General features: G+C 37.4%; 1 protein-coding gene across 2 annotated transcripts in view; it reads right to left on the bottom strand.

Moving 5' to 3' along the window:
* Nucleotides 1-21,769, bottom strand: part of wdr11 (WD repeat domain 11) — a 151,360-nt gene extending 129,591 nt beyond the window's left edge. For both annotated transcript variants that reach the window (XM_067421334.1, XM_067421335.1), the window contains exons 1-5: nt 21,567-21,769; nt 17,743-17,854; nt 14,412-14,565; nt 6,968-7,141; nt 6,624-6,816 (exon numbers count right to left, since the gene is read on the bottom strand). In XM_067421334.1, the coding sequence (XP_067277435.1) occupies nt 6,624-6,816; nt 6,968-7,141; nt 14,412-14,565; nt 17,743-17,854; nt 21,567-21,664 (731 nt within the window). In that variant the 5' untranslated portion in view covers nt 21,665-21,769. The remainder of the gene's footprint in view (nt 1-6,623; nt 6,817-6,967; nt 7,142-14,411; nt 14,566-17,742; nt 17,855-21,566) is intronic.
* Nucleotides 21,770-22,058: the final 289 nt, after the last annotated feature.

Genomic DNA, 22,058 nt, shown 5'->3' with positions numbered 1-22,058 from the left:
GACGGGACGGGACACATTCTCCGGGCGCCCACACTGATCCGCTCTTCGGGTTATGATTATGAGGTAATACAGCTCTGTTTATCATATTAGATACATTTAAGTGTGTTTAAAATTATGTTATGTTGTTACTCTGTGCGTTCACATGTTCACACTGCTAAGAGTAAAGCGCTCCTGCAGAATAAAACCGAGGGTAGCGCAGATATGACGCGATTGACAGGCGACTTCCTCAAACGCTGTGCTGACATGTCCCGGGTCATTGGTTAAAATAGCAATTTTCTCACAATTTACAAATAGTTGGAAACATTTGGGACATTGTAGGTACTCAATTTAAAAAAAAATTTATAACACTGGCCTAGTGGTTTTTGGATATTTTAATGCAAAAATACTACATAGTGGACCTTTAAATGGCTCTTATTATGCCCCTATTTACAAGATGTCAAATAAGTCACTGATGTCCTCAGTTTTTTAAGTTTTAGCTCAAAATACCCATGTTAAAATTTTCGACTTTTTGAGGGTGAGCAAATACGTGTAATTTTTGTGTGTCCCTTAAAATGCAAATGAGCAGATGCCCCGTCCCTTCCGAGGGCGGAGCTTCAAGAGCTTGTGTTAGTAGCTCTGATTACCTCACGCAGACACACACTGAAAATATCAGAAACTGTCAGAAAATTTCAAACCAGAGTCGGAAAATGATCAGAGACTCAAGAAGAAGTGACAACATGAAGAATGAGACAGGACATTTCTAAATGGATAGTTGATGAGTTTATGAGTTAACTATCTTCAAGTCATTGATTAGTATATTCTGTCAAGATAAACTATAAATTGCGGGTGTGGGAACTGTTGTAAGATACACAGAGCCAGAGAATATATGCTGCATGAAGAGAGAACATAGTTTAGTTTAATTACGGTTATAACTTATGTTGTCCTCTTGCTTTTATAACATGCTATTGCATTCGTGTTACATAGTATTGCAAGAAATGTGAAAGACGGATGTGACAGCTTGAGATTCCTCAATGTGCTCGACTTCAACAACTCTTCCTCTTTTCAACGTGGCCAAAAAAGTAATAAAAAAATAACAAAGAAACACTACAAACAATTAAAAAACAGTGTGGGCCAAATGTGGTAATTAACCAAACTGTATGTGTGTGTGAAAGCAGCCATATTAAGAACTCAAATGTAAGCCTGACAACTGTATTCTGTCGCTGTCTGAACATGACCTGATTTTGTGTAAAAGAATGCTCCAGGTAAAACATGTAAGTCCCGTTTTGTAAAAGTAATACACATTAAATATATTTGATCGGTTATCTGATACAATCAGTCAAGGTGAATTTCACTTAATATTTCCATGTACCATTTGACCACACAACTCAAAGAAAAGAAGCAGACATGAGCAGCATGCAGAGGAAAATATTATTGCAGACACCCTAGTTATTTGTATCACCATTTTAAAATGATTGGGCATAAAATACCAAAACAAAAGAAGTGGAAGACAGAAAGATCATGATTAAAGGATTTGTTTGGAACAAAAGAGCAGGAAGTAAGTCAGGGTTGGCAGGGAGCGTAGGATTGGCCAGGTCTCAGATCTGCTGCTGCTGTCTGAAATTCGGAGCTTATATTAGAAACTTTGGTCCTCCAAAACAGCATCCCCTGAGCTAAGCCTCTCATCCTTCACTCCTACATGCGCATTGAGAAGAACACAAGCACGCTCTTGCTTTACACACACACACACACTTCTTTAGCAACCACTTTGTCTATTTTACGCTACAGAGACAATTTGTGTCTAAAAAGTGCCCTAGAGCTTGTGTGGCCTTCGGCTTGCGAAGAGTAAAACCAGGGACAGATATGAGCCTTTATTCCATAACGAGGTTAAAAAAAAATATATACACACTACCCACAGCTACAGCATCATTAAAACACAAAGTCAAGGCTGACCCAACTATCCTCCTTGTTTACAAAATGTGGGCCGAGTGAACAGAATAAACTAATGACTACAGCTAAAAATAGACTGATATTATGTTCCCTTTGATATGTTCACATCAATGCTTCAACAGAAGTTGATGTTGTGGGAATACCCCTGGGTGGTATTGGTCGTCTAATGGCACACCCATATCATCATCCACTTAGATTTAGAAAAGTAAACAGAAGATCTTACAAAATACTGATATTGACACACTATAATGCTCTCTAACAGAAAAATGCTTTTTAAAAAACTATTTAAAACAAATACATCATTACAATCAAAATAATTTGCAAAAAAGCACCTAAAGGACTCTCTCAGACTGTGAGAAACATGATTCTCTGGTCTGATGAACCTCATCATGTCTGGAGGAAACCAGCTCATCCGCTCATCACCTGCACAAAATCATCCCAACAGAAAAGCATGGTGGTGGCAGCATAATGCTGTGGGGGTGTCTTATCAGTGGCAGGGACTGCCAAACTGCTCAGTGTGGAAGCAAAGCAGAATGCAGCTAAATACAGGGATAACCTTAATTAAAACCTAGTCTGGAGCATTCAGAACCTCAGACTGAGCAAACTTTCCAACAGGATAATCACCATCCATATTTACACTACAGAATAACTCACAGTTATAGAGGGACGGGACATTTCCTGCCAACCACAACACACTGGGCAAGCTTGTTGAAGAGAGGTGTGCTATAACTGTTCAAAATGACCACTTCTAAGAGACTAACAATCGTTTTCCTAGTGATAGAATGATGAAATGGGCAAAATAAAAGTTCTGATAGATTTACAGGAGGGAACCGAGCCATAGCAAGAGATCAAGAGACAGGAATGTTTTGTCTTGGGCCAGCAGCAGACCTCAACACATTGTTACACAACACAAAAAGATTTGAAACGCAAAAGAGGATACATATTATGAAAACACCACACTGCACTATGCATAACAAGAGGATTCTGTACGTGCCAGAAATAGGGAGGAAAATGGTCATGAAAAACTAAATAATGATTGTGTTGCAAAACTTGACTGCTATTATGAGTGGACAATAAAATGATGAAAAAACTATGAACTATGACATGAGCCCTATAAAATTCACTCATGCTTTTTCACAATTCATTTAATCTAAATTGCGGGGCTAATGGTGAACTAATGACATCTGAAGGGGGCTTTCTTTCGGTTTAGAGGATGGAAATCAATTCTGGGAAAAAAGCTGAATCAATCAGACTGCAGGAGGCAATGGGACGTGGGTTGGGGAAACCCGACTGCTAATAAGAAAGCAGTGAACAGAAGGAGTGAGACGAGCTGCTCCACTAAGAACTCCTTATATTCAATCAGACTGTGAGAGACACGGTCGATGGAAAATAAAACCACATGAAAAACTCCCACTGACATCACAGAGCAAAATAATGTGCACATAGATGGAAGGAGATCAGGAGGATGAATCAGGAGGAATCAAACAGACATATACAGGTTGACTGACTGAATGTCAGAGGAGAGCGAGAGCGAGAGCGAGAGAGAGAGAGAGAGAGAGAGAGAGAGAGAGAGAGAGAGAGAGAGAGAGAGAGAGATAATGGCCATCCCCCACGCTCACTAAAAATTATTGTCCCGGACGGACACCAGCCGCTGCCTCATGTCTTCTGTCTAGCTAGCAAACAAGATGAAGCAATAAAATAATTAATTTACATAAAATGTAATATAATGAGTAACATTTTATAATACCTTAATGCCTAATAAATTATGAATTCATAGCATGCATAAACATTAATAAGCAGTTTAACAGCTCTACATGGTTTATTCATGATTTATAAGCATATCTATAATGTTTTTAATTGTATTTTCATATTTTATTAATGATTAATTTATAATTTCTAAAGTTTTCCACTTAAAATCTCCTTTGTAAAAACTACGAAATGTTTTATAAGTACCTGACTTAATCATGAACTACAGTAATACACACTGAGTAACTATAACCTATGTCTAAATAATAAGATATATAAATGTACATTTAAATAGTTTATTAATTATTTACTTGCACTTTCTAAATGACCTTATGAACCACTGACAAATCCTAAATAACTGATCTGTAAATAATGTAATACTTAATTTAAAAAATTATAAATGTATCATTAATAAAGTATAAAAATAGTATAACAATTTTAAATATATAATAGATATGCTTTTATAGCTGCATTTATAAACTGCTTATTAATGTCTATCAATGCTTTATAAACGATGAATGAACTATTTACTAATGTTTAACTAATGATTTATAGCATGCAGTTATTAAAAAGTGTGACCATATTAAAGGTCATTAAGATGCAGAAATTCATAGAGGATGCATTATTACATTCAGAAACAACTGGACAGAGGAGATATTCAGATGAAGCTCAACAGATAAAATGAAAGGAGAATGGCAAAATGAACGTATCTATTATCTACTCCACCAAACATTTTACATTCATTTATTTGTTTATTGCTCCAGCTCCTAACTTAACTGCACTGTCTTTCAACTGTACAATACATACATTATTAATTTAATGAATTCATCCTTAATTAAAATAAAAAATATAAATAAAAACTGAACATGATCCCAGCTTTAAACCAAGTCACACTGTGAGATCTTAAGAATCGTTAAAACCAGATGCATGCATCAGACTCGTCCAAAGTTTTACATAATCAGTCCATGACATGTAAAATATCTTATTCAGTACAGTACTAAATAAACAATAGCATGCATTTTGATCTCTCTTTGTTAAAATTATTCACGGGTTCTGCAACAGTAAACATGTTGTTATAATTATGTTTTATAATAAACTATGGTGTAAATAATATCTGTCACTATTCAGGGTTTTTCCTGGGTCAGAAATGGTCTTTGGTGGTGGCTGACCAGTCATGGTCATCCACACACACGCATACACGTGCATACACACCCCAACAGTAAAAGTACCTACCCACGTGATCTGTGAGCCCAATAATGAGAATAAATGTAAAATAAATGCAAACAATTTTTTTTTCTTTTTGTTTCCTCATCTAATTTTGATATCATTATGTACACTCTAAAAATGTTGGGTTGTTTTAACCCAATGTTGGGTCAAATGTGGACTAACCCAGCGATTGGGTTGTTTTAATCCTGCAGTTGGGTTAAATAATTGCTTAAGACAACCCAATCGCTGGGTTAAAACAACCCAATTGCTGGGTTAGACCATATTTGACCCAACATTGGGTTGTTTTGACCCAGATTTTTTTAGAGTGTATGATGTCTTGATGTTTGTTTCTTTAGTTCCTCATTTTTACACAGTTTGCATGGTTTACTGATTCATTATTTTGACAACGATTATTAAAAAGCAGCATAAAAAATGTAATAACAAATAGTCTAATTCTCTGCCATAAACAATTTAACTTGCGTTGTTCTGCTTTCACCTTATTCCTAAACAAAATTTAAATGCATGAAAATACTGTGGATTATTAATACTAATTCTTACTAACCCCTCTTGTTTAATGGGGTAAGCACACTTAATTCTCATTTCAGAGGTGTTGTGAGTAAATGATTACACACTGATTCGTGAGTTCAGTGTTGGACAGATCAGTTCATTAATGTGAATCGGTTCAAATGAGTCATTAGTTCGCGAATCGGACAAAAGCGGACACGTTATGTTTGAAACCAAACTCTTAAAACAACGCAAAAGATTGATCACAGAAAAAACTTCATAAGGATATTTTTCAGTTTATTTGAAAGTATGGTTCATGTCAGCTGCGTGTGCAAAACGTCTTTTAAAAGAGGTGCGATTTTTGAGCAAAATTCACATCCAGCAGTAATTCAGGGAAAATATTGTGCGCCACGTGGCGCACGGATTCAGTCTTCAGACCTTTTACCATTTTGTCAGTTCTGTTGATTTTGATTGATATGCGCGAATGAGAGAGAGAGAACGGTGATGGTTTTGAAGACAGAGAGAGCGCGCGGCTCTCTGCTCGTTCTCCTTCACTCAGTTAACGAGGGCGCACGGTAACTGAGTGTCAGAACGAGCAGAGTCACGCGCATTAGTAATCTTTAAATCACAATAACTCATCAAATAATGCTTTGGCGGGACAAAAATTTGCTTTGGCGGCCGCCAAAAAAATGTCAATGTACGAAAAACCCTGCTATTTGGACCAAGTATAAATTTCTATTTACTATTTACACTACTATTAAAATGCTAGGGTACACTTTATTTCAAGGCGTCCGTGTTACAGTGTAATTATGCATTTAAATACTGTGCGATAATTAACTACAAGTACTTACTAGTGTTAGGGTTAGGATTGGTGTTTGGTTTAGGGTTTAGTTGCATAAAATGATGCATAATTTATAGTTATTACTACAGTAACTACATGTAACAGGGACATTGTAAAATAAAGTGTTACCAAATACTGCTATTTTCATTTTTTCCGTAAAAAGCCACTGCCTATTAAAAAAATACTGCTAAATTCTAGAGGTAAGCAAGAGCCCTGAGCTATTTTTCAGCCTCATTCTCACCCAGCTTAAAAACAAAGGTAAAACAAGGTCAAACATGCTTCTAATGTCAAACACTTTCTCAAGACAAATGAGTACCCGGAAATACCCAACACTCTCTTTGCAACTTTTGTCAAATTGTCATTCAAACATTGAGTATATGGTGCTCAGAATGCGACTCACGTGGGTTTCTCGTTAGTGATGAGCACTTTGACCTTATTGAGGGCTTTTTTGGCACCGGTGGGTTGAGCCGCAGCAGGTTTGCTGTGGGCAGGACTGGAATGAGGACTGGCGATATAAACCTTCTTGCCTCCACTGCCCGGTGGTTTAGAGTGTGAGAAATCTGTGATGAACACTATACCCTCACTGGTCAGCACTATGACAAAGAGGAATAAATTGCAGAAATCAGAGAAAGAGTCAAGTTTGCAATTCCAAAAAACAAGTAGTTTGCAACGAGAACATCACTAATAACTGTGAATGCATCTGTGTATCACCAATTACTATTATAAAGGTGAAAGAATACACACATGCCAGATTGGAGGGCTCAAAGGGGTCAAAAGAGAAAGACAAGATGTTCTCAGCATAGCTCTTCTTCCACAGCTTGGTGCCCGTGTCTCCGTTCCACAGGACAATGTAGTTGGGAGGATGGACAGCCAGAAGAAGATCCCGTGAAGCATCCTGAGCCCACAGCCAGTCCATATCTAAACCAAGATGCACAAGTGAGGAGAGATATGCATTTATTCATTCATTTCTTTTGTGAGTCAATCTCACAAAGCATTTCAAGGGCATGTCAGGGTCAAAATAAACATAGAAAAAAAATAAACAAGATATTATATTATGCATACAAATGTGGTCCTAATTCTCATCAGATAAGTATACTTATACTTATCTGATGAGATATAAATATACTTTATAAATATACTTTAAGGTAGTTTTGCTGCATCATCTTTAACATATTACTTAAGCAAAAATGCACTGCCTCAGAGTCCTGCACGGGTCCATTATTGGAGACCCGTCCCCAACCATACCCGCAAAGTTCAGCACCAGATCCGACCCGTGGCCCGTGAAAATATCAAAAATAAATCTGCACTCTCCCAGACCCGTTATTTAGGCCCGTTACCCGATCCGTGCCTGTGATAAATCACACACTAAAATCATTCCAATGAAAATGCTTTATTTTTTATCTTGCACCTCTCTCAATATCCCAACAAGGCTAAAGTGCCTTTAAAGACTTGTTGTCAACAATTTTATATACTCTGTCCACTCACCAACTTTCCTTTTACTTAAAGTATAAGGCTACGAGAGGCATCAACAAAAGTCGCACTGTCGCAGTAGTGCGCTCAAATGGCATAACGTTGTCGCATATGTGTAATTTAAACATAGAAATATTGCACATATTTTCCATCCGCGTTACTACCCGCCTGCAAGGACTTCATTACCTGCCCGCTTCCCCGACCGTGAATTTTAGGAATGTCACAATCCACCCGTTTTAGCCACTTTTATGTGGGCATCTGCGGGTACCGACCCGTTGCAGGACTACACTGCCTGGCCCCCAAAATAGTTGCTGTTTGGATTTTAATCGGCAACCGCTTAAGAGTCAATGATTGGATCATTAGTGCAGTGATTTTTATGTTTCTAGCATATTATGTAGCGTTTCATTTCTTCAACAGCCATCTAGGGCAGGGGTGTCGGTCCTGGAGGGCCACTGTCCTGCTGAGTTCAGCTACAACTTTATCACACCTGCCTGGAAGTTTCCAGTATGCCTAGTAACACCTTGATTAACTGGTGCAGGTGTGTTTAACTGGGGTTTAAGCTAAACTCTGCAGGACAGCGGCCCTCCAGGAGCAGGATTAGACAGCCCTGATCTAGGAAGACACATTATGGCCATATTCCAGAATGACAAGGTCAAGATTCATCAGCTCAAACTGTGAAAGAATGGTTGGGAGGGAGCATGAATGATTCATACATTTTTAGTCAGGAACATGTATTGACAATGCAAGAGTCCAGCACTCTGTAAAGTCTCCTCCAGCACATCCCAAAGACTTTCAGTGAATTTAAGATCTGGACTCGGATGTGAAAATGATCCTTCATGCTGCCTCCAAAACATTGTTTCAAAGTTTGATCTGATGAATTGTCCTCCTGGAAAATGGCCATGATGTATCTTCCTACATGGTTATTTAAGAAATAAAAAGCTACACTCTCCATCAGTTAGGGTTGGAAGAACTGCTGCCAAACATATAACATTGCTAGCACATATAAATCACTGCAATACTGATCCAATCATTGACTCTTAGCATTTGCCTGTTTAAACCCAAACAGCATTTTTTTTAGCCAGGCAGTATATAATTATATTAGAGTAATTTCTGATGTAATTACAACAATAAGCGTTTAATGAAAAATTGCAATGAGAAAGTGAATCATGGCTATTAAATATAAAATTCATTATGGTGATGAGAATTAAGGTTGAACGCGCTTAATTCTTAATTAAAATAATGTCACAATGGAAAACATCTAAATGGATGGTAATAAGAATCAGAAAAGTATGTAAATAAATAAGGAAATCAGGAAAAGTCTTGTGGGGTTAACTGCTTTCTTCCACCAAAGTTTCAAAACTGCCATTGATACTTAAACAGACACAGTACATTTATTTAAAATTTCATTCAAAGATAACATTCATTATATAAATTCACTAATTTGATTGGTAATCTATAGAAATATCAACTAATGTAAAATCATACATAATATGATTAATATATACTATATGGACAAATGTATTGGGACACCTGACGAACAGAGACTTTAACGACATTGATAGCATTCTAGCTACAGCCTGCACTCTTCTGGGAAGGCAAGGTTTTGAGGTGTTTCTGTAGGAATTTAGCCCATTTATCCAAAAGAGCACCAAACTTTACAGTTGGCACAATGCAATCAAGCAAGTAATGTGTTCCTGGTACCTGCCAAACCCAGACTGTCAAACAGAGAAGTGTGATTTTTCACTCCACTGAACCCATTTGTGTGTGTTTTACACCACTCCATCAGAGACTTGGCATTGTGCTCTGCGATGTAAGGCTTGCATGCAGCTGCCCGGCCATGGAAACCCACTCCGTGAAGCTCCCGCCTCACAGTTTTTTTTACGCACCATGCGCCTCAGCATTTAGTGACCAGCTCGCTTTGAGACTTTACATGGTCATCTGCTGCTGTTGCTAAATGCTTCCACTTTCTGTGGAATATCCAGGTAGGGCTGAAACTAGAGGTCGACCGATTCATCGGATTTGCCGATTAATCGGCACCGATAGCTGATTGGTGGTACAATCGGTTATCGTCAAAAATCAGTACCGATAGTTTTTCCGGTTTGCGTCCATTGCGGGAGCGGCTTAGAAGGCTGCTGTCATTACGCAGTAGCCTACGAGAAGGGTCTGCTGGCATTATATAGCACAAGAGCGGCCTCTAGAGGCCAAATAAAAAACGATCACTGTTTACATTAACACGTGAGGACACGTGAGGCTGCGCGCTCCCCCGAACGCTGCACAGAGCGCGCTGACACATCTTTCGCGCGCTTAAAACAGCGAAAGGGAAACGGTATGAATAAAGAACACTTCAGTGCATGTTGCCAAATCATTATAAAGTATTTGTTTTGGTGACTAGATGCTTTAACAGCGAAAGAACAGCAGTATGTATGTACTTTACTTTGCCGTCGTGGCTGAGAGGACGCTAACATTAGCAGTAACATTTACCTCAAGCAGTTAAAGCGATGTAACAACTAGTGATGTAAGAAACCAGACTGTATGGTCATGCATCCGACAGAAATATAAACACATCAGAAACGCATTCGATTTCAATACATATTTTGGGGGGTTAATAATAATATTTTCGTTTAGTTTTTTCCAACTAGAGCTTAGATCGGCTCAAAAAGACCGACCCTACCCGAGCCCGCGCACCCGTGAGACCGGCCCTGCCCGACACATTAACTGTAATTATGAGCCCGAGCCCGATTCAAACCCGATTATTTTTTTGAATACGTTCTGTCGAGAACGAGCCTGTAATAACTAATGAGCGGAGCCGGTGTGACTCAATAATCCGCAGGCGCGCACTCGACCCAGAGGTAAAATGATGTTCGTTCAAATCCAGCTCAGACATGACATAAATCTGTAGTTTACTATACTTGTTGTTGCCATTAAACATTTTTTTAAATTTGTGTTATAATAAATATTATAGCTTATATATTTTTTTTAATTTCATCTGATTATGATAGGCTATAAGTGCAAAGATGCGAGTGGGTCAGAAATTATTTTGGTGGTTATATTTAGTTTAATATTAAGTTTTGTTTTGTAAAAATTCTCTCTTTTGTTTTGTACAAATTGTCTCTTAATTTTAATAAAGGTTTCTTCGGCTAATTGCATGTATTTAATTAATAAGAAGCAAATATGTAGACTATGAAATCACGGAAGCGATTGCTTTCATTGCTCATGAACTGGAGCACGTCTCAAATAAACTGAAACTCAGCAGGCTTGCCTCACAGACATGAGAAATATGTAGCCTAATATGAGTAGAAACGAAAAGATTTAAAAAAGCAGTCAGTGTTCAGAACTCACACGGTAAACAACCAGCTTGATGATCACGGCGATGGGGCATGAGCGTGATGTTAAAGTTTAAGGGATTTTTTTTTTTTACCTCATACTGAATATGATCGGGTGAAAGCACATTTTAAACAGGTATACTATTCACACACGTACACTACTAATCGTTCTCTATAATGCATTCAAAAATATCTTGAAGTGCTTACCTTCTTACAGTTATCAGTGGCCAGTATACAGTTATTATATTATTCTATTATATGATTTTGAATGAGCAGAAATCTGTATTGATCCGTAGATAAAATAACTGATGAAAACGTTCATCTTTTAAACGTTCACCACTGCAAAAAGCATCAATGATATTTAACTTTTAATGCTGATAAAGCCATTAAGTTTGGCATAGTAGGGGAAAAATGCACACAAATGTTTCAATAAACCACGTTGAAACTAGGCTCTTAATCTCCTATTGTTTGTTTTATAATTTTTTTCAGTTAAAGCAGGTTAAAAACCGAACTTTATAGTGATATTTCAGAGCTTACTAAAATACTTTAGCAGTAATTAGCCGCAAATTTCCTCAGAGTGAAGACGGAGCGGTGTTTCTGATATCAGTGAGCGAGGCGGGGAGAGGGAGATGGTGAACCCGGAGCGGAGCTGGAGCGGAGGGATTCTTGAATGCTTAGATAGAGCATGGAGGGGAAATTGCCGCCGCTCCACTCCGCTCACATACTCTGGTGTCGACTCGCAAGACTCGCAGCGGGGCGTGGGCGTGGCATCACGATGGTGTTTCTCCATCGTGATGTCGGTCAGCCATCACAATGGACGCTATGATATCATCGTCTATCGGCACAACCCTAATTTGTTAACCTTTTTTATGCACTATGAACTAACATGAATGATTAAGATACAATTGTATTGCTCAACTATTATTACACGGTGTAAAATGTATATTGCATATTCATGTAAGCTAGCTAAATAAGCTAATACATCCTTGTTAACAAATGGGACTTGCAGTCTGTTACCTGACATTCACATACATGTTTCTAGGTTATAGCTAAAGAAACATTTATTTGTAATATTTTAATGTTTTAGTTATTTTCTGTAGATTTTTTTCTGTTAGAACTTGTCATTTTAATATATTCATATTTTACATATGCAATTTAGAATAGCATATGTAAATATGATTAATTTATTATTATTATTATTATTATTATTATTATTATTATTATTATTATTATTATTATTTTAATTTAGTAGCTTTTTTTTTTAACTATCGGTCGATTAATTGGATATCGGCAAGCGTGGTCCAACCCAGCTATCGGTATCAGTAAGATCCACTATCGGTCGACCTCTAGCTGAAACGATTAGTCGACATTGTCGACAACGTCAACAATAAAAAGATTTTGACAAATATCTTTGTTGAGTAGTCGTTTGATCATGTAAGGGCCGCAAATACCGCGATTTGACCGCTACGGCGCTGTGACGCTAGAGTGTAATGCAGCCCTTACAAATGCTATTACGGTAGAAGAAAACAGCAGATATTATAACAGAGTGCAAACAAATCCGATCTGGCAAAGTGTGGGAAAGTTTCACAAAACTATGAACCAAGTATGTTGTTGTGTGCAATACATGCAAGGGGCAACTTGCTTTTAATGGGAGCATGATGTGCATGTTGGAGCACTTAAAGATGAAACATCCCAGCACAAGAAGAGCCGGTGAGAGGAGAGTTATCCAGCTGAAGATAACTAATTAGTGGAAAACCTCTTTATTGGAGAAGGCAATACTACTAATAATATTAATGATAATGATTAAAGTATAAATAATAATTACAGTAATGTGATTTATTTTGGATAGAATAAAGCTTGATCGAGTTTAGGAGTCCTTATTGTAAAACTATTAGGTATTATATCACTTGCCTGTATTTTGTTCCATATGATATGCATGAAGACAAAAGGAAATAGGATAATTCATGTCAGTTACGGTTTCATACTGTTAAAGCTACACTGTGTAACTTTTTTTGTTTATTCTTAGCTAAAATCACTTAGTTCTTTCAAAAATATATGTGCTCATTAATGTATATTTACATCTTTCAAGTTATAAAGTATTCTCGTAAGTTTATAATATGCCATTGAAAATACATACGGGTGAGGGGTTCGAATGCCGAAACATTAGCCAAAGAGGGACATACCCCTAAATTAAATCGTCCCCTTTCGCGTTTTAACACTGTCACTTTTTGCGTTTTAAATCGGCCACCGTAGGAGTTGAAACAAAATCAGAATTGAGAGGAGCAGAAACTATTATTCCCTGGATGGTCATATACCTTTTCACCGCTAGATGGTGGAAAATATCACACAGCGGAGCTTTAATTAAAAAGTGAATGAGAATCTGTCAGCTCACTTGTCATGTAAAAAAGATTGTAGTTTGTATACTTGTAATAATTGTTTGCAGATTAATATTTTACTATTCTTTATGTCCTGAAGTAAATATCCCGTTTAAGCAGCATCTATTATTGATCACTTTTTTCGTTAGAGGAATTGCAGCTGATTTAGTTATTTATTTTCAACTGGAAGAGAACAGAATATTTAAACCATGCGTAGAAAGCATTTGTGTGTGATTTGAGTTGGACAGAAATCTGAGGACTTAAAGAGAATGAACTGTTTAGTTGGTTCAAAGTTCATTAAAACAACCATTTCAAAATGCTAAAGTGGTTATCTTTTTTTATATTATAGTTAGAATATGTGTACCTCAATGTTTTAACTAATTGTATAATCGTTCAAAACGCATTGATTAGTCGTCAATGTCACTAATCGATGATTAGTCGATTAATCATTCCAACAATCGATGATTAGTCGATTAATCATTCCAACAATCGATGATTAGTCGATTAATCATTCCAACAATCGATGATTAGTCGATTAATCATTCCAACAATCGATGATTGGTCGATTAATCATTCCAACAATCGATGATTAGTTGATTAATCATTCCAACAATCGATGATTAGTCGATTAACCATTCCAATAATCGGTAGATTAGTCGATTATCAAAATAATCGTTTTTTACAGCCCTATATCTAGGAGGGATGAAATTTCATGAACCGACTTATTGCAAAGGTGGCATCCTATCACAGTATCACACCTGAACTCACTGAGCTCCTCAGAACGACCCATTTTTGTCACAAATAATTGTAAATGCAGATTGCATGGCTAGGTGGTTGATTTTATACACTGTGGCAATGAATGAAACACCTGAAATCAATAATTAAGAGATGTGTCCAAATACGTTTATCCATATAGAGTATATTAAATATTATCATACATCATCTGTTTTTCCCCATTTCTTGGTTAACCAGCACATAGATGGATTAGTTTAAGATAAGCTTATTAAAAAATGTTCTTACCCTGAATAGGTTTGGTGTGTTCCTGGATCTCACAGTGTGCCATACCACTCACCACATCCCAGACAATGATCTTCCCTGCCGCATCCGCAGATGCCAGGCGCAGAGAGTAGGGCGAGCTGAGACTGTGGTGGTAGTTTTCTCTGGACCATTTTACCTAATACAGTAAAAACAGGACACAACAACAACTAAATATTCCATTTGTACATTTTGATGTGATTGCAGTGGTTGTATAGATGTTGCTAAGTCTAGTCAAAAGGGCCCACACCTAAAGCCGCCTCGCTACTATCTCCAACAAGTGACAGACCAGGAGTCATTTTCACTAGTATGCAATTAACCAAAACTAGCAAGTACAACCCTCCTAATTTGTATACCATGGTAAATGGAAACATTACTGAAATTACCAAAATGTACTATACCAAAAAAAAAATTTGGCATAAGTGGTGCGTGAATCACCGAGCACACTCCAAAAGTGTGATGAGATTTGCGCAAGCCATTTTTAATCGCGACATTGATGTGGATTCAAATTCTGTTGAAAATGTACTACCCATAAACATTACTGAGAAGTCAAAAATCATCTACAACAGCCACATAAACTATAAAGACTGATGAGATGAGAAGGAAAAAAAAAAATCATATAGCACTAACATAAAATAGAAAGCTTACTTATGTCACCACTCTTAGTTTTCACGTTTTATGGTAAATGTTGACTAACTTGTAGTAGAATTGCTAATAGACAATATGTTAAGGGAACAGATTTTTCACAGGCCTATAGATTTATACAGTATTACAGCTGTGGCAAGTTGTAGCTAATGTTTCTAAATATGCAGATTGCTATTTTCCCTTCTGGTGTCATTCACTTCCAGTTATGTTTAGCTTTAAAAAACAACACAAGATTGCAAAATGTTATTCCATTATCATATTATTTTAATGTATTGTAGTAATCTCCACATAATTTTCACACTGATTTGTAGTGCAAATAGTTTTACCGTTTACTGTACATTGTTATTCTTCTAGGCATTTTCCTATAGCAGCTAATAAATCAGAAGTTTTGCAAATCTACAGAAAATATTTTACTTCCACGTTGCAAAATTAAGTGGATAGGCCTGCATTTTTGCAGCTATGGTGGTGGTCACATGGCCTAAAAGATTAAAGCACACAGCGGGGATGAAAAACAAAGTCGGAGAGCAAGGCTCCCTAATGCTGGTAAATGCAGGCTATAACTCATGAGTCAAGCAACAGGCGGCCACACACACCAGCTTAATTTACCTACAGCTACTCAGTCAGCACCACAACACTAAGACATGCAGGAAAGTGACCATCCGGCTGCTGTCTGCAATGAGTTATTTCAGTATGTGCAAAACTGATAATCAAATGATCAATCAATCAACTTTATTTATATCGCGCTTTTACAGTGACGATTGTTTCAAAGCAGCTTCACAGTGTTAAACAGGACAATATTGCAACAAAATTTGATTTGGCTAGTTTGATTTGGCTGTTTTTTAATTCTGACTACGAATGTTTTTGTATAATAGAGTCAGCTGTGCCATCCGATCCAGAAATTGAGTTCTCTATCATGGCACATTGTGCTTGAATGATCAAAAACATCAAAATAGTCATTGTGTGGAGTATTGACGTGAACACAGCTGGTTATGTTTAGAAAGTCAGCATGAAACAGAAGTTGCAATATTCTTTTCTTCCCTATCCTCCTGAGAACCAGGGGCAAAAGTGTTGTACATTTAGTATATTTTGTGTCATTACATATGCAAGACAATAGTCATGCATAGATAAAAACTATGCTTTTTTTTGTTGTTGTTTCTTTTTAAATCACCAATCAATTTTTAGGTTTCAGGATTCTTTTTTTTTTTTTACCAAACTTTGAATAAAGATGATTCTCAACTATGTTATGAAAGCTATAAAAGAACGATTTGCTATATCATTTTGCTTTATGCTAGCCTGACAAGCCAGACCCACATCAAGATGTTTGGTCTGGAAACTCACCATTGACAGCTCAATCTGAGGGGCGGATAAACGGTTGTCTTTCAAACTCCCTCTGCACGCGATAGGATAGCGCTACACCAACCAGAGCAACGAAGGTGAAACAGAGCTCGCTGACTGATTAAACATTCACCGTATCCGGTCGGCTAAACTCCGAACACATCTTCCCTTTTTAAGAATGACTTCAGTGCCGTTCTTTGTTCTTTTCTCAGAGAAAAGCTTAACTCCAAGTCTTCCAGAGTCGCGGTCAAAGCTGATTCGAAGGACTGTTGTTCGCCAGTTTCTGTGTTTACTAGAAGCACGCAAACGCAACTCGGCCGTTGTCATTATGGCTCCGCCCACCGACTCTATACACGATGTGATTGGCCCGTCCAGATTGAGAGGAATACAGCTCAGAAGGGTATTGAGAGTTCCTAGACGACACTTGCGGGCAGATTAGAATTGCTGCCGCTAGGGTGCGTTTAGATTTCTAGGCTAGCTTTATGCAATATGTGTGTAAAATGGCCATAAGCGGGTTATTACATATAAAACATATATGTGCATTATATAGTTTGCATATTAATGTGTTGTTGGAGCAACATTTATTGAAAAAAGACATGTAATAATGGGATATTAATATATTTTATATATATTCATCCACTGAACTTCTGGAGAGAGTTTGCTGCACTGAAAGTAAAGGGGGTGAATAATTTTGCACGCCCAATTTTTCAGTTTTTGATTTGTTAAAAAAGTTTGAAATATACAATAAATTTCATTCCACTTCATGATTGTGTCCCATTTGTTGTTGATTCTTCACAAAAAATTACAGTTTTATATCATTATGTTTGAAGCCTGAAATGAGGCAAAAGGTCGCAAAGTTCAAGGGGGCCGAATACTTTCGCAAGGCCCTTTACAGTGGGTACACAAATATAAAAACATATACATTTTTAAAAACAAAAATAAAAATAAATAAATTAAATTATATAACAAAGATTTCTCTCCTTACTGTGAAATAAAATGTATCACATTGTGAAATAAGATTTCAGTCATATCACCCACATCTAATTCCCTACTATTCCCAGGTCTGTAACCATGGGAACGCTGGTTCTTTGAGAGTGTAGGGAAACCAACTTGATTATGTCACTTGTCACTTGTTTTAGACAGTCAAGGCTATAGAGAGTCTTTTGCTGTGATTCTTGTTACCATAGTTAACAGCAACTTCTCTGATGGTGAAAATTCTATCACAATTTCAGCAAACTAATCAAGGAAAGCACACATCTACTATTCAGCCTTCTGTTTTGGTCAACTGAACAATGTGTGACTGTGTGTGACAAATGGAAGAACAAATAAAACCCACCTTAACCACATTGGCTTTGTGTCTCTCCAGGACCTGAATGGTCTGAGCTGTATTTGGGTCAATGATGAGGATACTAGAGTGACAGCCTTGAGCGATCAGACCCTGCCATCCCCTGAGCACAGAGAGAGAAAGAAGATGAAAACAGCACCAGGGTGAATCTGACAATGTAAAAGCCTAAATTAAAAGCCGACATTTTATATCATGTTTTTTTTCCCCCACATTACAGACATGTTATAAATAACATACAATACAAAATATTGAAAGGTTCTATAAATCATTCTTATTTTCTTTAAACAAAATTTCCTTGATTTTCCAGTCGTTTGAAATATGATCCAGCCACATTCTAGCCATGTTTCAGATTCACCCAATTTAAATTTATTTTAATCAAAAACAAATAACAACAAATATACATATCAAGAAATATATACACCGATCAGGCATAACATTATGATATTGTGTTGGTCCCCCTTTTGCTGCCAAACCAGCCCTGACTCCACTAGACCCCTGAAGGTGTGCTGGGGTATCTGGCACCAAGATGCTAGCAGCAGATCCTTTAAATCTTGGGGGCTGCATGAATCGGATTTGTTTGTTTAGCACATCCCACAGATGCTCGATTGGATTGAGATCTGGGGAGTTTGGAAGCCAAGTCAACACCTCAAACTAGTTGTTGTGCTCCTGAAACCATTCCTGAACTAGTTTTGCTTTAGACGGGGTGCATTATCCTGCTAAAAAGAGCCAAAGTCACCAGGGAATACTATTTATATGAAAGTTTGTGTATACTCATATACAGTGAGGAAAATAAGTATTTGAACACCCTTCTCTTTTGCAAGTTCTCCCACTTGGAAATCATGGAGGAGTCTGAAATTATAATAGTAGGTGCATGTCCACTTTGAGAGACATAATCTAAAAAAAATCCAGAAATCGCAACATATGATTTTTTAACTATATATTTGTATGATACAGCTGCAAATAAGTATTTGAACACCTGTCTATCAGCTAGAATTCTGACTCTTAAAGACCTGTTAGTCTGCCTTTAAAATGTCCACCTCCACTCCATTTATTATCCTAAATTAGATGCACCTGTTTGAGGTTGTTAGCTGCATAAAGACACCTGTCCACCCAATACAATCAGTAAGAATCCAACTACTAACATGGCCAAGACCAAAGAACGGTCCAAAATACACTAGAGACAAAATTGTACACCTCCACAAGGCTGGAAAGGGCTACGGGGAAATTGCCAAGCAGCTTTGTGAAAAAAGGTCCACTGTTGGAGCAATCATTAGAAAATGGAAGAAGCTAAACATGACTGTCACTCTCCCTCGGACTGGGGCTTCCCCTGCTTAAATCAGCACATGTCCAGGCCCAGCACATGTATATAATTATACAATGAAGACTTTGCAGTGTTATTTTACTATTAATTTAATTGTATCTGTTCTATCTATGCTTGTAGTCTATTATTTTCTTTGCAAATTCACTCCCCAACCAAATCACACCAATCATCCTATCCAGCTATTCAAGTCATCTGCTGAAACTGTTTTCATATGGCAGAAAAACCAAATATTGCAATGTCAGTTGTGTCCAATATTGTGAGGGCCTACAATATTCAATGATAGAAAAGCAAGTCAGACTCTCAAATTCACCTAGTTTATCCCATACACAGCACACAGACACCATAAAGGAAAATACAGTTTTAGCAATAGAGGCAGAACTCAAAGCCTGTTGAAGAACACCAGACAAACAAAATAACTTAAAGCCAGATCTGATGAAGCACCCACAGTGAAATAAACTGACAGGACATTCAGCACACCATTAATAAAAAATATTGGATAGTGAAAGACGCAGTATAAATATAACGTTGGATTACACTCTTAAGATTCTATGTTATGTTACTTACTCAATTCACAAAACAGTCATTTAAAAAAAAGAAAACTTGCATTATGATTGACAAAGTGGCCAGTAACAACGCGGGACAAACTTTTCTGTTATCTGTCCAAACGACTGAGCATCATGGCTATTGAAAGAGTAAAGTGTCATTAAAGGGATGGGTCTAATGCTATTTCATGCATTCTGACTTATTTAAACTTTAAAGAGTTGATTGATTCTCATGCTAAACATGGCCAAAGTTTCAATAAAATAATTTGGACGTATGACAGAGTATTTCTGTGCCAAATACACTCCTTTAGGCAGGGACGTTGTCAGGCCTACTTTAGGGGGGGGGGGGGGGGGGGGGGGGCTGAAGCTACCCCAAAATGTTCCTAAGCCCCCCTTAAATGATAATAAGAACAACAATAACAATTTGATTTATCAATAACCGTATCCTCATTCATAGTTAGACGCAAGAAAAGCTACCAAAAATAGCCGAAAAGTCGGAAGTTGGACTGTACAGAAGAGAGCCGTTGTGGTATGATACACCGCACCTTCTCGTTGCATTGGTGTGAACTGAGGCAGCTTTCAGAGCGTTAATTCCATTTCACTCACACTCCGTTTGCAGTTCATGAAAAGGTTTATCCCACCCCTCTCTAACCGATTACAATTTCATTATATGGAGCATTTTCTTTCATTTTCATTCGATTGGACTTTTAAACTGATTAAACCCACCTATAGACTGTAAAAAACCTGTTTATTTAGTTTGATTACGGATATTTCACGTCATGTTCGAATGCATATTCGAATATCGAATAAAAAGTGAGCCCTAGCACGCACACACACACACACACACACACACACACACACACACACATTAACCAGTGCAAGAGCAAGACCAAGAGCACGCCCATCATTGAGCTTCATTCAGTTACAGGAGTCATCAGCAGCGCTGTCATTTTGTTTTTAGACCATGAAATCAAAAATGTCACTAAGGAAAGGGTTTCTGGTTGTAAGGGAAAGATAACATTGTTCAGCTTCACGAACCCAGTGTTAAGGGAACAGTGGATGCAGCATGTTTGTGTGTGTTTGTTCCCGGTCATGAGTGGAAACTGCAGGCGGCGAGTGTAACTGCATCAAATGTGTGTGTGAACAATGCAAACGTATAGTGAATCTAAAGTTATCCAGGGATAATGCCATGCTGTAGCGTGCCTGTGTGTGTGTGTGTGTGTGTGTGTGTGTGTGTGTGTGTGTGTGTGTGTGTGTGTGTGTGTGTGTGTCCACTAAGATGGCAATATCCGAAATCCTTGTCCTTGTGGGGATATTTTTTGGTACCCATGAGGAAAACATCTTATTAATCATACAGAAGGAGTTTTTTTGAGAAAGTAAAAATGCAGAATGTTTCCTGTGATGGGTAGGTTTAGGGGAAGGGGCAGTGTAGGGGGATAGAAAATACAGTTTGTACAGTATAAAATCCATTACACCGATTGAAAGTCCCCATAAAACATGGAAACGTGTGTGTGTGTGTGTGTGTGTGTGTGTGTGTGTGTGTGTGTGTGTGTGTGTGTGTGTGTTATCCCATCAGCACCATACAAGCAAATATACAGTCTGAACTGAAGCACTGCAAACAATAAATAAGAGATGTGTGTGCTGCAGTCAACACTGTTTTTACTGTAACAATATTCTACCTCATCACAAGCTATTATCACTAATGTATGTATTTTTCTACTTATTATAAAAATTGGAAAATTATTGTACAGGACCATTGGGAAAGCAGAACATCTTTGTCCATTTTTTTTATTATATAGCAACCATGCGTTTTGATGACAACCAGACACAAGTGTTATGTGTAATGTAACACATTTATATCAAAGCAATGTGTTGTGGTTGAAAACGTCCAAATCTGTGTGTTATATCATGATTGTATGTGTTGACAGTCTGCGGAAGCTAAAGCTACTCACCAGTCCACTGCTGTCTTGTTCTGTAAATTAACGGTTCCGGTCAGTGTTCTTGCGGCCAGTTTAATATTGACAGTGTACGGAATCATTGTTGAAGCCATATGCCGAAACTACATGAAAAAGTGGAATGTTTTGAGTCGTTTTAAATGTAATGAATGATCGAGCTGTGTTATTAGGAAGTGTTTGCAGTGCGTCTCATTACTGTTCCGTTCAGAAAATGTTCCGTCAAATCTATAGTTCCGCCATGAGTCACTAAAGTGTGTAATGGTCACTATACCAACAATATGATACGATATTGGTTAATAACATTAACCTCACTATTTATTCATTTTTATCATAGGATCATAGTTCAATGAATTTTTGCATTTTGTGTAATATCACTTTGAGAAGATCCAGTAGCCTTCCCTAATAATCAATTCAGAAAAGCATCATCATTCACAAGCCTGTTTTTACTTCCTTTTTTATAATTTTTACTTCCTTTTTTAATAATATGTT

Source organism: Pseudorasbora parva, chromosome 17 (assembly GCF_024679245.1).
Source record: "Pseudorasbora parva isolate DD20220531a chromosome 17, ASM2467924v1, whole genome shotgun sequence".
Lineage (NCBI taxonomy): Eukaryota > Metazoa > Chordata > Actinopteri > Cypriniformes > Gobionidae > Pseudorasbora > Pseudorasbora parva.
The sequence above is the reverse complement of the archived record's forward strand: the minus strand, read 5'-3'. Positions and strand labels throughout refer to the sequence as shown.